The 15,121-nt window shown below is 41.4% G+C and overlaps 1 protein-coding gene across 7 annotated transcripts in view; it reads left to right on the top strand.

The window, feature by feature from the left end:
- The window catches only part of LOC125464278 (ubiquitin thioesterase otulin-like), a 68,996-nt gene extending 55,001 nt beyond the window's left edge, over positions 1-13,995 (top strand). For all 7 annotated transcript variants that reach the window (XM_048556589.2, XM_059653829.1, XM_048556597.2 and 4 more), the window contains 2 exons: positions 4,296-4,565; positions 13,412-13,995. In XM_048556589.2, coding sequence (XP_048412546.2) covers positions 4,296-4,565; positions 13,412-13,606 — 465 coding nt within the window. In that variant the 3' untranslated portion in view covers positions 13,607-13,995. The remainder of the gene's footprint in view (positions 1-4,295; positions 4,566-13,411) is intronic.
- The last annotated feature ends 1,126 nt before the right edge of the window (positions 13,996-15,121 follow it).

The following is a 15,121-nucleotide window of genomic DNA, read 5'->3' as shown; positions in this document are numbered from 1 at the left end:
GCCAACATGCCCATCCTCCGTTACCCTTGGAAAAAGTTGCCTGCCTTTTTGAACCACTGTTGTCCAGGTGTTATTGGTAGAACCACAATTCCTGTCATCAGGGAGGAATTCCAGGATTTTGACCCAGTGACACTGAAGGAATGGCAGAATATTTCCAAGTCAGGATAGTGATTGGCATGGAGGGGCACTTGCAGTTAGTGGTGTTCCCATATATCCACTGCCCTGTCCTATGGAAATGGTTGTGTGTTTGGAAAATGCTGTCGGAAGAAATTCTTCAAAATTCCACAGGAAATACTGCTAGTGAGGCCAGTGGTGGAATGACTGAGAATTTGTGGATGAGGTGGCTTCCAGGTGAGCTGCTTTGTCCTGGATGATGTCAAGCTTCTTGAGTGTTGTTGGCACTGCATTCATCGAGGTAAGTGGGGAGTATGCCACCACTCTCCTCACGTGTGTCTTGTAGATGGTGGACAGGTTTTGAGGAGTCAGAAAGTGAGTTGCTTACTTCAGGATTCCTAGTCTCCTCTTATAGCTCCTATATATATATATCAAATCCAGTTTCTGGTCAGTTGTAATCCCCAAGATTTTGACAGTTGGGAATTCATGATGGTAACACCAATGAATGTCAATGGTCAGAGGTTAGTTTTTCTTTTATTGGAGATGGTCATTGCCTGGTATTGTGTGGCTCTAATGTAACTTGTTGCTGTTTAGTCCAAGTCTGGATATTATCCAAATCTTGTTGCATTTGGACGTGAGCTGCTTCAATACCTGAGGAGTAAGAAATGATGTTGAATATTATGCAGTCATCAGTGAGCATTCCCACTTCTGACCCTGTGATGGAGGATGGTCATTGAAACAGTTGAAGCCGAGGACGGTACCCTGAGGAACTCCTAGAGCTGAGATGGCTCATTTCCAAAAAGTGTAACTTTTTGTATGTCAGATGACTCCAACTATGGAGAGTTTCCTTTCTGATTCCCATCGACTCCCGTCTTACTAGGACTCCTTGTTACCACGCTGTCAAATGTGGCCTTGGTATCAACAGGCTGTCACTTCCATGTCATTTTTAGAATTCAGCTCTTTTGTCCCTGTTTGAACCAAGGCTGTAATGAGATCAGGAGCTGAGTGGTCCTGGCAAAGTCCAGACTTGGCATCATTGAGCAGTTTATTGCTGAGCAGATGCTGCTTCATAGTATTGTTAATAGCACATTGCTGTCAATCATCAGTAAAATGATGTAATCTTGGCTAGGCTGGATTTGTCCTGCACTGTGTGTAGAGGACTCACCTGAGTAGTTTTAGAACATAGAATAGCACAGCACAGTACAGGTCTTTCAGCCCACAATGTTGTGCCAACCTATTATCCTACTAAGATCAAACTACCCTGCATACCATGTTTTTCACATTGTCATGTAAATGCCAGTGCTTTAGCTGTACTGCACTAACTCGACTAAGGGTGTGACAAATTCTGGATGACACTTCGTCAGTACTATTGCTGGAATATTGTTAGGGTCCATTAGCATTGCAATATACAGTGCCTCCAACCATTTCTTCATATCATGTGGAGTGAATCCAGTTAGCTGAAGACACACTGACATCTATGATGCTGGAGACTTTTGGAGGAGTTTGAGACGGATCATCCACTCAGGACACCTGACTGAAGTTTGTTATGAATGCTTTGGCCTTATCCTCACCAGCCCTCAGAATAGCATCTCACCCAGACCCATCTTATCCCTATAACTCTGCATTTTCATTAGCTAAGCCCATCACTGGACACTAAGGGGCAATTAAGCATGGCCAATCCTCCTAATCTGCACATCATTGGAGTGTGAGAGGGAACCAGAGTACCTGGAAGAAACCCACTAGACATGGGGAGAATGTACAACTCCACACTGACAGTCAACCAAGGGTGGAATCGAATCCAGGTCCCTGGCACTGAGGCAGCAGTGCTAACCATTGAGCTACCATGCTGCCTCCTGTAGATGGTAGACAGTTATGGGTACTCGGGAGGAAAAATATATTTGACCTTAACCGTACCAATTTGCTTGCTGAAGATGCATCTGTCCATAACAGTATTGGTAGGAGTGACTACCTCACAGTTCCGGTGAAGACAAAGTCCCACCTACAGATCATGTTGTGTGGTACTGTCATCATTGAGGTTACCTCAACACCCGCCACTGGAACAGTCTTTTTAGGACCGGACCAGATTGATCAGTAGTGCTGCTGTTAAGCCACTTGTTCGTGGACATTGAAGTCCCCCACATAGAGTATGTTCTGCATCCTCACCATCTCAGCACTTCCTCTCCAAGTCCTGCTCAACATGGAGGAGCACAGAGTCATCAACTGGGGGAGAATGGTATAAGTTTCCTTCCCCAAATTTGACCTGACATCATGATACTTTTTCTACCATGAGATATTCTGCTCTGAAGGATGTCAGTGAACCAGATGGGTTTTTCTGACAATCAGCAGTGGTTTCATGGTCATTGTTAAATTCTTAATTTTGGATATTTATTGAATTCCAATTCTTCCTTCTGCCATGGTGTGATTTGAACCAAAGTCCACAGAAAAATTACTTGAGCTTGTTAATTAATAGTCTATTGAGAATACCACTAGACCGGTGCCTCCATGAGCACTCTCTCTCTGTGTCCTGGAATTCTCTCCCTAAAGGCATTGTGGTTCTACCTACAATGCATGGTTTGCAGCAGTTCAAGAAAATAATTCATTACTACCACCTTCAGGGCAATTATGGGATGGGCAGTAAATGTTGGCCCAGCCAGTGATGCTCATGTTCCATGAATTAATAGAAACGTGAAGATACTTCTGCCTCTGTCACTGGTCGTTCTGTGAAGACATCAGCTTGATTCAAGTGACTCCTGTTTGCATAACATTTACAGTTGATAAGTTCTTTAGTAAAGTCCTCATTTACAGTTGACGTTGGATTCTTGAAAATTGCAACTTCAAGCAAACTGCACTTCCAACAAAACCAATATTAAAAACAGGTAAAATTCTGTAGAACTATCCCTATCCAAGCAAGAAAAGTTATACCCTACTAGTTGAAGTACTTTGCATTCTTAAATTCCTACATTGGTAAAATAATTGCGAAAGTTCACAAGTATAAGGAACTTTTCTGCTTAGAATGACTCTTGCTAATTGTCAGTCATGCTTCCTGAATTTTCCACTCCTGATTGTCATGATTGTTAAAGACCCTTCCCCTCTCTGACCCTCTTCTCCCAAAATTCCCGCTCCTTGACTCACCCTTTGGCTGCTTCCTTCTGTTAAACTTGCAATTCCACTGAAGATACAAATCCCATACTCCAGGGTTATCAAGTGCAGGCTTTGGTAAGAAGAGTCAAGCTGGGTCTGTTATAAATATATTTTTTATATAAATAAATATATATGTATTTTTTAAATCCTCCCACTTCCTACTTCTCTTTCCTGAACTCTTGCTGAGTGCAAGAGCTCTTGAAATGAGCAAGAGGAGTAGCATCAACAGTGATTTAAATAAAATACATGGATTCAACCAGCTGCATGTGGAGAAAAAAAAATGAATGAACTGTGGATGCTTGTAATCTGGAACATAAACAAAAATTGCCTATAAAATCTCAGCCAGTCTGGCAGCATCTGTGGAGAGAAATCAGAGTTAACATCTTTCAGAACTTTCTTGAAATGAAGCCTAGGTTTGTGAATTCTGTGCAAGGATGCATGGGCATAGAGAACCTCCATATTCTTTTCTGATAGGAATGGTTGCATGTTTAGTTTCCTTTTTCTGTTCCATCCCTAGTTCTTCACTCCAAGCTGGACTTGACCCATTATTAGCATTAGCTAGTCTTCAGTGCAGGATGTTATCTCATGGGGAATTGTATGCAAAGGAGTGACCCAGACGACATGGCAGCTCTTTGAACACCAGATTTTATTTTGAATCTCAATGCAAATTTAAGCAAAGCATCACGACATCAGATTACAAAAACAAAGTTGCTGGAAAAGTTACCAGGTCTGGCAGCATCTGTACAGGAAGGGAAAAACAGAGTTAACGTTTCGGCTCTGGTGACCCTTCCTCAGAACAGTTCTGAGGAAGGGTCACCAGACCCGAAGAGTTAACTCTGTTTTTTCCTTCACAGATGCTGCCAGACCTGCTGAGCTTTTCCAGAAACGTTTTTTGCTCCTGATTTACAGCATCTGCAGTTCTTTCAGTTTTTATGTCGTCAGATTATTTCCAAATGGGCACAGATAGCTGAAATGACATAATTTCATCTGATTTAACCAGAATGAATATGTTGTGATTTGTGTTTTTCTCTCTCTTCTAGTGGATACAGATTTGTGAAATTGATTCTGTGAAAGAACGACAAGCTGTTTGTGAAGAGATATTCAAAAATAACCAGGAAGAATACAGGTTGTATGAAGCTATGAAAATTCTCATGTTGGCCAAGGCTATTGAACTCAAGAATGATCAAGTGCAAGAAAAGGAAATCCCTCTCTTCTGTTGGCTGCTATTTGCTCGTGATACTTCTGCTGATCCTTATCAGTTCATGAAGAATCATTTGAATCATGTTGGTTACACTGGTGGACTGGATCAGGTAAGTGATTGTAATATTAAAAATCTTGGAATAAAATATCAAGGTCCAGGAGCAGTGCTTCGGAAGTCCAAAATTACCCAATGATTTTATTCTGCGGATCACCTATGGTACTTTTCTGTGTAGTTCTTTCATTTGTTATCTTTTGCTTCATAACAGTACACCTATACAAAATTAATCTAAGCATAGCTTTTGCAAGATGGAGTTGGCACAGTGGCTTGGAGTAGAGCATTTCAACTTGGCCAGGGTGAAGACACTTGGCATCTCCTTTCCAAGGATCCTGATGAAATTTGCAGCTGCCTCTAGTAAGCAGTCATTCTTCAAGAACTGCAGATCCGTTGCTCCTAAGTGCTGTGATTGATAGAATGCAGAGCTGGGCTGACATTGACAGAATGCAGAGCTGGGCTGAGAAATGGCAGATGGAGTTCAACCTGGATAAATGCGAAGTGATGTGTTTTGGAAGGTCGAACTTAAATGCTGAATATAGGATTAAAGGCAGGATTCTCGGCAGTGTGGAGGAACAGCAGGATCTTGGTGTTCAAGTGCATAGCTCCCTCAAAGTTGCCACCCAGGTGGATAAGGTTGTTAAGAAAGCATATGGTGTTTTGGCTTTCATTAACAGGGGGATCGTGTTTAAGAGCCGCAAGGTTATGCTGCAGCTCTACAAAACCCTGGTGAGACCACACTTGGAATATTGTGTCCAGTTCTGGTCGCCCTATTATAGGAAAGATGTGGAGGCTTTGGAGAGGGTGCAAAGGAGGTTTACCAGGATGCTGCCTGGACTGGAGGGCTTGTCTTACAAGGAGAGGTTGACTGATCTTGGACTTTTCTCTCTGGAGAGAAGGACCAAGAGAGGTGACCTGATTGAGGTGTACAAGGTAATGAGAGGCATGGATAGAGTCGATAGCCAGAGACTTTTTCCCCAGGGCAGGATTGACTGCCACGAGGGGTCATAGTTTTAAGGTGTTAGGAGGAAGGTATAAAGGAGATGTCAGAGGGAGGTTCTTCACCCAGAGAGTTGTGAGCGCATGGAATAGTTTACCAGTGGTAGTCGTGGAAGCAGAGTCATTACTGACATTTAAGCGACTGCTGGACATGCACATGGACAGCAGTGAATTGAGGGGAATGTAGGTTAGGTTATTTTATTTTTGGATTAGGATTATTCCACGGCACAACATTGTGGGCTGAAGGGCCTGAACTGTGCTGTACTTTTCTATGTTCTATGTTCTAAACAAACTTGAGCATTAACATTTAAGTGCTTGTGAAAATTCCCTGTTATAATCCCCCTGAATCTGACTACAGGCAGGATCTAATCTATGAAAGTACTATGCCTCCTATTTTAAGCACACAAAACAGGAAGAAAAGTGAAAGATAACACAATGTGGAGTTGAAGGAACACAGCAGTCCAGGCAACATCGGAGGAGCAGGAAAATTTGACATTTCAGTTCGGGACCCTTCTTCAGAAAAGTGAAAACAGATTGAGGAAAAGCTTTGTTTCTCAAGGGGTTAATTTTTTCTGAGTGACTAGAAAGGTTAGCTATAAAACATCAGAGTCACTGAGATCTACAGCACAAAAAAAGCCATTGCATTTGCACCAGTCAAAAGTAACCACCGAACTATTCTTGTCCCACATTCCAGCACATGGCCTATAGCCTTGTGTGCCTTGGCTTCATGAGTGTTCGTCTCAATACTATTTAGATGTTGAGTGTTTCTCCCTTACCACCTTTCAGACAGTGAGCTACAGATTCCCGCCACTATAGGGGTGAAAATATTCCTCTTCACATCTCCTCTCAGCCTTCTGCCACTTTCCTTAAATCTATGCTCCCCGATTGATCTTTCCATCAAGGGGAAAAGTTTCTTCCTGTCTACTGTATCTGTGGCCCTTAAATTTTTATACATCCCAGTCATGTCCCCCCTCAATCTACTCTGTTGCCAAGAAAACAACTTTAGTTGACCCAATCTGTCGACATAACTGAAATTTTTCGGCCTAGGCATTATCCTGGTAATTCTTCTTTGCACCCTCTCCAGTGCTATCGCATCTCTCCAATGTCAATTCCAGAACTGCTAGTCTGACCAGTGTTCCAGCTTAACGTCCCTGCTCTTAAACTCTGTACTTTAACTAATAAAGACTCGTATACACGTACCTCCTATGACTTTGTCCACTTTCCTGATAACTTAAGGAACTGGTGTACGTGCACACCAAGATCTCTGTGATATGTGGTGTATTATCATGTGTTCCCTTGCCTTGGTTGTCCTGCCCAAGTGTGTTGCCTTACACTGACCAGCCTGTCCGTATGCTTCTGTAATCTAAGACTATCCTCCTCACTATTTACCACCTGCATTTGTGTATCATCTGTGAACTTACTAATCAGCTGGTGTTGAAGTAGAAAGCACCAAGAACTCCATGTTTAATAGTCACAAGGCTAATCTGAAATATCCAAAATTGCCTAGAAAACAAAAGGAAAATTGACTAAATTAATGTCCTAGATGCAGACAGTTGCCATAAAAAAAAGTAGAGTCGACATTAGACTGGGGAGATCAGCTAAACCCCACCTTTTCCGCAATTTTACCATTGAAAGTATGGGTCATGGAAGTAAGTGCACATGAGTTGAAGCGTGTTACCAGCAGGAAAGATGGTGGTATGCTGGAAGTGTCACAGGGCTAGTAATCCAAAGGCCCACTCTAATGCTTAAATTACCGGGGTTCAAATCGCACCATAGCAACTTGTGGATTTTACTTGCAAAGTATCTGGAGTTGAAGACTGTTCAGCTTCGTGACATCAGGAGTGGGATGTAATTTTTTTTGGCTTATCTGGATGGCTGCATATCCTCCATCATTGAAGAAGCTCAGTACCCTCCAGGCTTCAGCAGCACTCTCTCAATGACACCTTATCCACAAGTCTAAACATCACTCCATGCATTAGTGATGTGCAGTGACTACAGTGTATGTTATGTACAAAATGCAATGAGGAACTCAGCAATATTCCTTTGAATGCACCTTCCACTTCCATTATCTTTATCATCTATCTCTACTATGGGCAACAGACAGATTGGGATACCCTCACCTGCATGTTTCCTCCAAGCTACACACCATCCAAAATTAAAACTATAGTATTGTTCCTTCATTGTCACCACATCAGAATCCTGAAACTCTGTGTTAGGGCCTCAGTTATTCACACTCATTAATAATGATATAGGAACTCATATTTCCAAATTTTCTAGTGAGACAAAGTTACGCTACATTGTAGGCAGGGTGGGTGATAGCATAAAATTACAAAGGGATATTGATTAGTGAATGGGCAAAACTGTGGCAGGTGGAGTTCAATGTAAGTAAGATTGACACTATCCGTTTTGGTCCAACAGAGGATAGATCAGAGTATTTTATAGATATTATGAAGTTAACTACAGTTGGTTTTCAAAGAGTCTTGGGTATTCAGGTATATAGATTCTCAAATGCCATGAACAGGTGCAGAAAATAGCCACGAAAGCTAATAGAATACTGGCCTTTGTATTTAGAGGACTGATAGACAAGGACACATGTTACGCTGAAGTTATACAAAACCTTGGTTAGATCCCCCTTGAAGTACAGTGAGCAGATCTGGGCGCCATACATTCACAAGAATGTTTTGCCCTAGAAGATGTACAATGTAGCTTTACAAGAATAATACCTGGACTTCCACAGTTAAGTTGTGGGGAGAGATTATACAAATTAGGCCTGTTTGCTCCAGAATTTAGAAGATTGAGGGGGTAATGTGGTTGAAGTCTTCAAGATATTACTGCGACAAAGCAGGATAGATAAAGATAAACTACTTCCACTGATTGGGGATTCCAGAGCCTGGGAACATCGACTGAGAATTAGGGCCGCAGCATTCAGGAGATATGTTAAGAAGTACTTTTATACCAAAAGGGTGGTAGATGTTTGGAACTCTCTTCCACCAGTTGCAGTGGGTGCTCCATCAGTTGTCAATTTTAAATCTGACATTTCTTAACAAAAAATTATGTAAGATATTAAGGAGTATGGGCCAAAGGCGGGTGCGTGGGGTTAGGACTTCAAATCAACCAAGATTTCTTTGAATGGTGGAACACGTTGAGGCATTAAATGGCCTTCTCCTCCTCCTCTGTTCCCAATTCCCTTTGTTAACAGCACTGTGAGTGTCTCTACAGCACATAGATTTCAGTAGTTAAAGAAAACTGCTCATCTCCACCTTCTCGAGGACAGTTGAAGATAGACAACAACTGCTGATCGAGCCTGTGATGCCCACATCTTGTGAGGGATTAAACTAACACCTAGAAGGCTTTTCTGCCATGAGTGTAGGAGTTTCTTCTACAGGTCCCTTAATAGTCAGAAAGGAAGGGAAGTGCAGATAGATATGCAAATTTCAGTGAAGTATAGAAGTAATAATACAGTGACAGTGGGGGATTTCAACATCCCCAACATTTAACGGAGGTACCTGTAGTGAAAGGTTCAGAGGGAGCAGAATTCTTAAAATACATTCAGGAGAGCTTTTTAAGCTAATAAGTAGATGGCCTACAAGTGAGGGTGCAGACCTTGACTTACTTCAACAACTTGCTGGCTTCGTTGTCTGTAATTATCAGTAGAGAAGCAATTTTATTACAAAAAAGGTCTGTATTTGAAATGCTAAACCAGGAGAAGGACCATTTTAATAAGATAAGTTGTGATTTGGCCAGAATGAACTCGGAGCTTGTACTTTTGGGGATTTATGTGTCAGAGCTATGGGATGCATTCAGGAAGGAAATAGGGAGAGTACAGCACTAGCATGTGCCAATAAAGTAAAGGGTGGTGCCCAACAATTCCATTGAACCTGGATATTGAAGGATGTTCAGGATTGGATGAAGAGAAAAAGGGAGGCTTATGGCAGATGTTGAAGGCTCAGAAAGCAGAAGCCCTGGAGAAATATAGAATGTACAAGGGAAACTTAAAAAGGGAGTTTGAAGAACAAAAACGGTGCATGAAAGGATATTGACAGGTAAAATTAAGGAAAATGCTTAGTTATTGAACATGTATGTTTAATCATTAAAGGATATAGGGAAAGAGTTGGTCCCAGTAAGGACCACGGTGATAATTTGTGCCTGGAACCAGAGGACATTATGCAGGGTTTTAGATTAATAATTTGTGTTGGTGTTCACTCATGAAAGGGATGACGTGAATATAGAAATCAGGGAGGACTGTGATATACTTAAATACATTTGCATTGTGACAGTGGAGGTTCTGAGTAGTCTGGTATGCGTAAAAGTGAATAAATCTTCAGGTCCAGATGAAGTGCATCCCAGGTTGCTGAGGAGGCAAGGCAGGAAACAACAAAGGAGGAATTTTCAATTCCTCTGTGGCTACAAAAGTACCTGAGGACATTCACTGTGGTACTGTTATTCAAGAAGGGAGCAAAGGATAAAACAGGGAACTATGTGCCAATCAGTCTCATCTCTGTGATGGGGAAGCTATTGGAAGCAATTCCCAAGGACAAAATTAATCACTTGGAGAGGCAGAAATTAATCAAGAACAGTCAGCATTGGTTTGATGAGGGGAGATCATGTCTGACTAACTTGATTCAATTTTTCAAAGAAGGGACCAGGTGTTTAGATGAGGGCAATGCATTTGACATAGTCTACTTAGAATTCAGTAAGGTTTTTGACAAGGTTTGATGTGCATGGGATCCACAGTGACTTGGCTGCGTGGTTTAAGAATTGGCCTGCCCATAGAAGGCAGGGGTTAGTGGTGGAAAGTTGCTTTTTGGGGCTGGAGGTCTGTGACTGGTGGTGTTCCAAAGGGATTCGTTCTGGGGATCTCTGCTGTTTATGATATATATAAATGACTTCGATTAAAATGTAGATGTGTGGGTTAGTAAATTTGCAGAAGACACAAAAATTGATGGAGTTGTGGGTAGTGTAGAAAGTTGTCAGGATACAGCGGGACATGGATCAGTTGCAGATATGGGTGGAGAAATGGCAGATGGAATTTAGCTTGTGTAAGTGTGAGGTGCTGCACTTTAGGAGATCAAACGTTAAGGAAAAGTATACAGTTAGTATACAGCATTGAACAGCATGGATGTGCAGAGGAATCTTGGGGTTCAAGTCCATTGCTTCCTCAAAGTGGCTATACAAGTAGATAGGATGGCAAAGTATACCTGCCTTTATTGGTCGGGAAATTGCGTACAAGAGTCAGGATGTAATATTGCAGCTTTATAAGATGTTGGTTAGGCCACTCTTAAGAGTTCTGCATTCAATTCCACATTATAGAAAGGATATGGAGGCTTTGGAGAGGGTGCAGAAGAGCTTTACCAACATGCTGCCTGGGTTGGGAAGAATAAGCTATAAGGCAAGGCTAGAAAAACTCAAGATAATAAAATGTGAGGCTGGATGAACACAGCAGGCCAAGCAGCATCTCAGGAGGGTCTAGGCCCGAAACGTCAGCTTTTGTGCTCCTGAGATGCTGCTTGGCCTGCTGTGTTCATCCAGCCTCACATTTTATTATCTTGGAATTCTCCAGCATCTGCAGTTCCCATTATCTCTAGAAAAACTCAAGTTGTTTTCTCTAGAGCATGGAGGCTGAGGGGAGACTTGATAGAAATCCATTCAAATTACGAGATACATAAATAGAGTTGATTGTCAGAATCTTGTTCCTAGAGGTGAAATGTCTGAAACTAGCGGGCATGCGTTTAAGGTGAGGTTGGAATGTTCAAAGGAGATGTGAGGGGCAAGGCTTTTAACACAGAACAGTAGGTGTGTGGAACACGCTGCTGGGGCGGTGGTGGTGGTGGAGGCAGATATGATAGGGCATTTAAGGAACTTCTAGAGCAGAGCATCCCACCCAGACCCATCCCCCTATAACCCACCTAATCTATGCATCCCTTAACACTGGGCAATTTAGTGTAGCCAGTCCACTGAGTCTGCACATCTTTGGATTGTGGGAGGAAACTGGAGCACCCAAAGGAAACCAATGCAGACAAGGGGAGAATGTGAACCTTCACACAGATGGTTGGCCGAGGGTGGAATTGAACCCAGGTCCCTGGTGCTGCGAGCCACCGTGCCACCGATGATAAGCATATGAATATGCAAGGAATGGAGGGATATGGATCAAGGGCAGATTAAAGGGATTGGTTTAGCTTGATGTCATGTTGGTACAGCATGGCAGGTCAAGGGGCTCATTCATGTTTTATATAGTTGTACAGTCTATGTAAGAGCCCTTGGGATCCAAGGAAATTTGATTGAGTGACAGGAAGCAGAGGGTGATGATGGAAACAAGAAATCTGTTTCCATTGAGTTTCCAGACGGCTGGGTTTTGGGGCTGTTGCTATTTGTGATTTGTTAGACTTGAATGTAGGAGGGTTGATCAGTAAGTTTGCAAATGATATGAAAATTGGTGAGGTGATAAATAGTAAAATTAGCCTTAGATTACAAAAGGATGGAAATGAGTTGATTAGTGGTAGATGGAATTCAGTCTGGGTGACCATGAGATTATGCAATTGGATGGGACCAAAAAGGCAAGGGAATACATAATAAATAGTGGGACCGTGGGAAGTATTGATGATTCAGCAGGACCTTGGTGTGCATGTGCACTTGTACCTCAAGATAGGGACAGGTAGCTAAATTTGTTCAGAAGGAATATGATTACTTGCCATTATTTGACAAGACATAGAATTTAAGAGCCGGGGGGGCGGGGGGTGATACTGGAACTGTACAAAATGTTGGTTGAGCTATGTCAGGATGGTAGAAACCTAAACCTTCATGATATTTAAGAAATGTTTAGATGTCTACTTGTGATGCCAGGGTGTACGAGGCCTTGGGCCAAGTGCTGGAAAATAGGATTAGCGTAGTTAAGTGATGGGCTGAAAGGCACTTTCACGTGATGGTATAAATAAGTACAGGGATAATGGGATTTTTTGATTGGTACAATATGAGGGCAGCTTGTATTATGTGGTGATGACACTATTGAGTTAATTTAGCTTTGTGGGAAGAAACTGTGGAGGGGTGATTAAATGCACAGGACAGCACAGCAGAGATTACAGTCCTGAACACTGTGGGCAGGGTTCGATTTATGCCATTAAAGTCCCAGAAATTATAGAATAGGCAAGTTATTCCATTATTTAGGTTGTGTCCCAAAATCCCCTGGAACATTTTTGTTTCTCTCAATGAATAGTTAATTGTAAGCAACTCTGTTCACTCCTAACCTCCCTCTCTCTATCAGTTCCCCAACATCACCCCAAACTGTTAAAGTCAAAGCAGATATGGCCTTGGTTTCTTTTTGTTTGAAAAGACAGTTTGGTGAGTTTATCCTTGAAGAGGTTTAATTTTTCATGAAAATTTGATGTTGACTTAGATTGCTGATCAAAAATCCTACCAGATTGGAATTAGTTTGGAGTAACATTTTACATGTGTTAAGTGGATTAAGTCTTTCTCATCTACTGTTTTTATACCACATTAAATTGAAATATAATCGCACAGTACAGAAGGACTAGTTCATAGTATGAAACATCAGGTTGCTGATCTTTCAAATTACTCGGGCACTGGATTTTAGCAAAGTAAACACAACATAATTGGACTGACCATATTTTGTGGGTAAAAGAAATGTAGAGAACCTTCCAAAAATCCCATGCTTAAGCAAACCACTGTAACTTGACATAACCAAGTCCATTGGACTTCGGCATGTACCAACTCAGCAAAGAGAGTCAATTTGCAGGTTGGCTATGTGTTGCACAACGAGAAGCTACATTTTGATCAATTAAGGCTTTGAGAATTAAGCTGTTGATTGGCTATGTACTTATACATCGTTTGTTATTCATTCTAAAGCAGTGAACAAGCTTATTAATGACTGTATAATCTGGTTTTTTTTAGGTAGAAATGTTTCTTCTGGGATACTCCCTACAGTTAACTATCAGAGTTTTCAGGCTATACAAATTTGGAACTGATGAGTTTGTCACTTTCTATCCTAATGATCATAAAGAAGACTGGCCAATGGTTACGCTAATAACTGAGGATGACAGACATTATAATGTACCTGTGGAGAATGCTCAAGTGACCCAAATATAAGATGAATTTCATTGCAATATGTTATTCCCTTGATCTCGAAATAAATTGTTACACTTTTCAGTTGATCTGAGCGTACTGCTTTTTAACCTTTTAATTGTAGGGGGAGAAACTGCAGCAGAAAATACATAAACTGGAAAATGTATGGCTCAAAGTTTAAGAAATAAGCTTCTGTAAATAAAAGGGGTTGACTGCCCGAACCTGTCAGCCAGAGGAGCAAGCAAAATAAATTTAAAATGGTAGATTTGTTGTTATGCACTTCTGCTATCCATTTACATTTTGTGAAATGATTGACTAAATCTATATAGAAGTCAGAAAATGCCATTTTAAGTGTTTCTTGGGTATGGTGTAAATAAGCATTAGTGATTAAATACAACTGTTGCAATGCATAATGATTTGAGTCTTAAACATTTTTGTTTTTCTTTTGGCTGATAGGTATAGATATTTTCATTCTTTGTTTCAAAATTTTCTTTGATGCGATACGTATGTCTAACAGTTTGCTGAATTCCATTGTTAAAGGAACAAAAATAAAGTTGCTGGAAAAGCTCAGCAGGTCTGGCAGCATCTGTGAAGGAGAAAACAGAGTTAACATTTAGGGTCTGGTAACCCTTCCTCAGAACTGAGGGTTCCTGATTTGCAGCATCTGCAGTTCTTTTGGTTTCCATAGTTAAAGGTTCTGATATCAATTCATGACTGCTGTGAATTTTTATTTTAGCCCTGCCAGAGCAAGTCTTTGAACAAATTTACTCTTTCTCACTTAACTAAGACATCTACCAGTTCTGTTCATCATAGTTTACTGGAGCTGACATGGAGTAATCAGATTTTGCCATTTGCAGTGGATTGATTGAATCCCTTTTTTTGGCAAAGTGCTTTTTAAGTGAGATTCATGACAGATGGTCTGCCATGCCACATGTCAACTTTCCTCATGCAGTTGTGTGGATGGAGTGGTGGAAGTGCTTAACATTGCCTGGAATTTGTGTCATTTGTGCTATGTTTAAAAACCAGCTCCATAGCACTTCAGACATAGAAAGCTAGGAACTGACCTTTGCGCTGTGGCTCTCTACCATTGGGACTCAGCAAATGGCTCACAACGGGAATCTGGCATTCTGCTTTGCAGATAGAAACCTGGAAGTGATAGCAGACAAGGTTGTTGAGAAAGGGTAGTTTATTTTATTATTTTCTATGATACATCACAGTCAAACTCTCTGCTACTGCACATGGTTCTCATCAAGACTCGCAGACTACAAATATCACTACTGCATATAACAGTTCACCCAATGGCTCCCACTCATCTAATCCTCCAAAGCTACTAACCCCTCTTGCTGTTTGGAATTCCTCCATCTCCTTTGGCTAGTCTTCCATCTGAAAGCTGTGCAGCAGCTATGTGATGTGCTTGTTATTGCTGAGCTTGGACAATATTGTTGCTGTTATGTGATTTTTAGCCATTCCACAAAAAAAAGTCCCGAGACTGCTGGTTCCATCTCAGATGAGGCGATCGGGTGTAGGTAATGTCAGAAA

Source organism: Stegostoma tigrinum, chromosome 2 (assembly GCF_030684315.1).
Source record: "Stegostoma tigrinum isolate sSteTig4 chromosome 2, sSteTig4.hap1, whole genome shotgun sequence".
Taxonomy (NCBI): domain Eukaryota; kingdom Metazoa; phylum Chordata; class Chondrichthyes; order Orectolobiformes; family Stegostomatidae; genus Stegostoma; species Stegostoma tigrinum.
The sequence above is the reverse complement of the archived record's forward strand: the minus strand, read 5'-3'. Positions and strand labels throughout refer to the sequence as shown.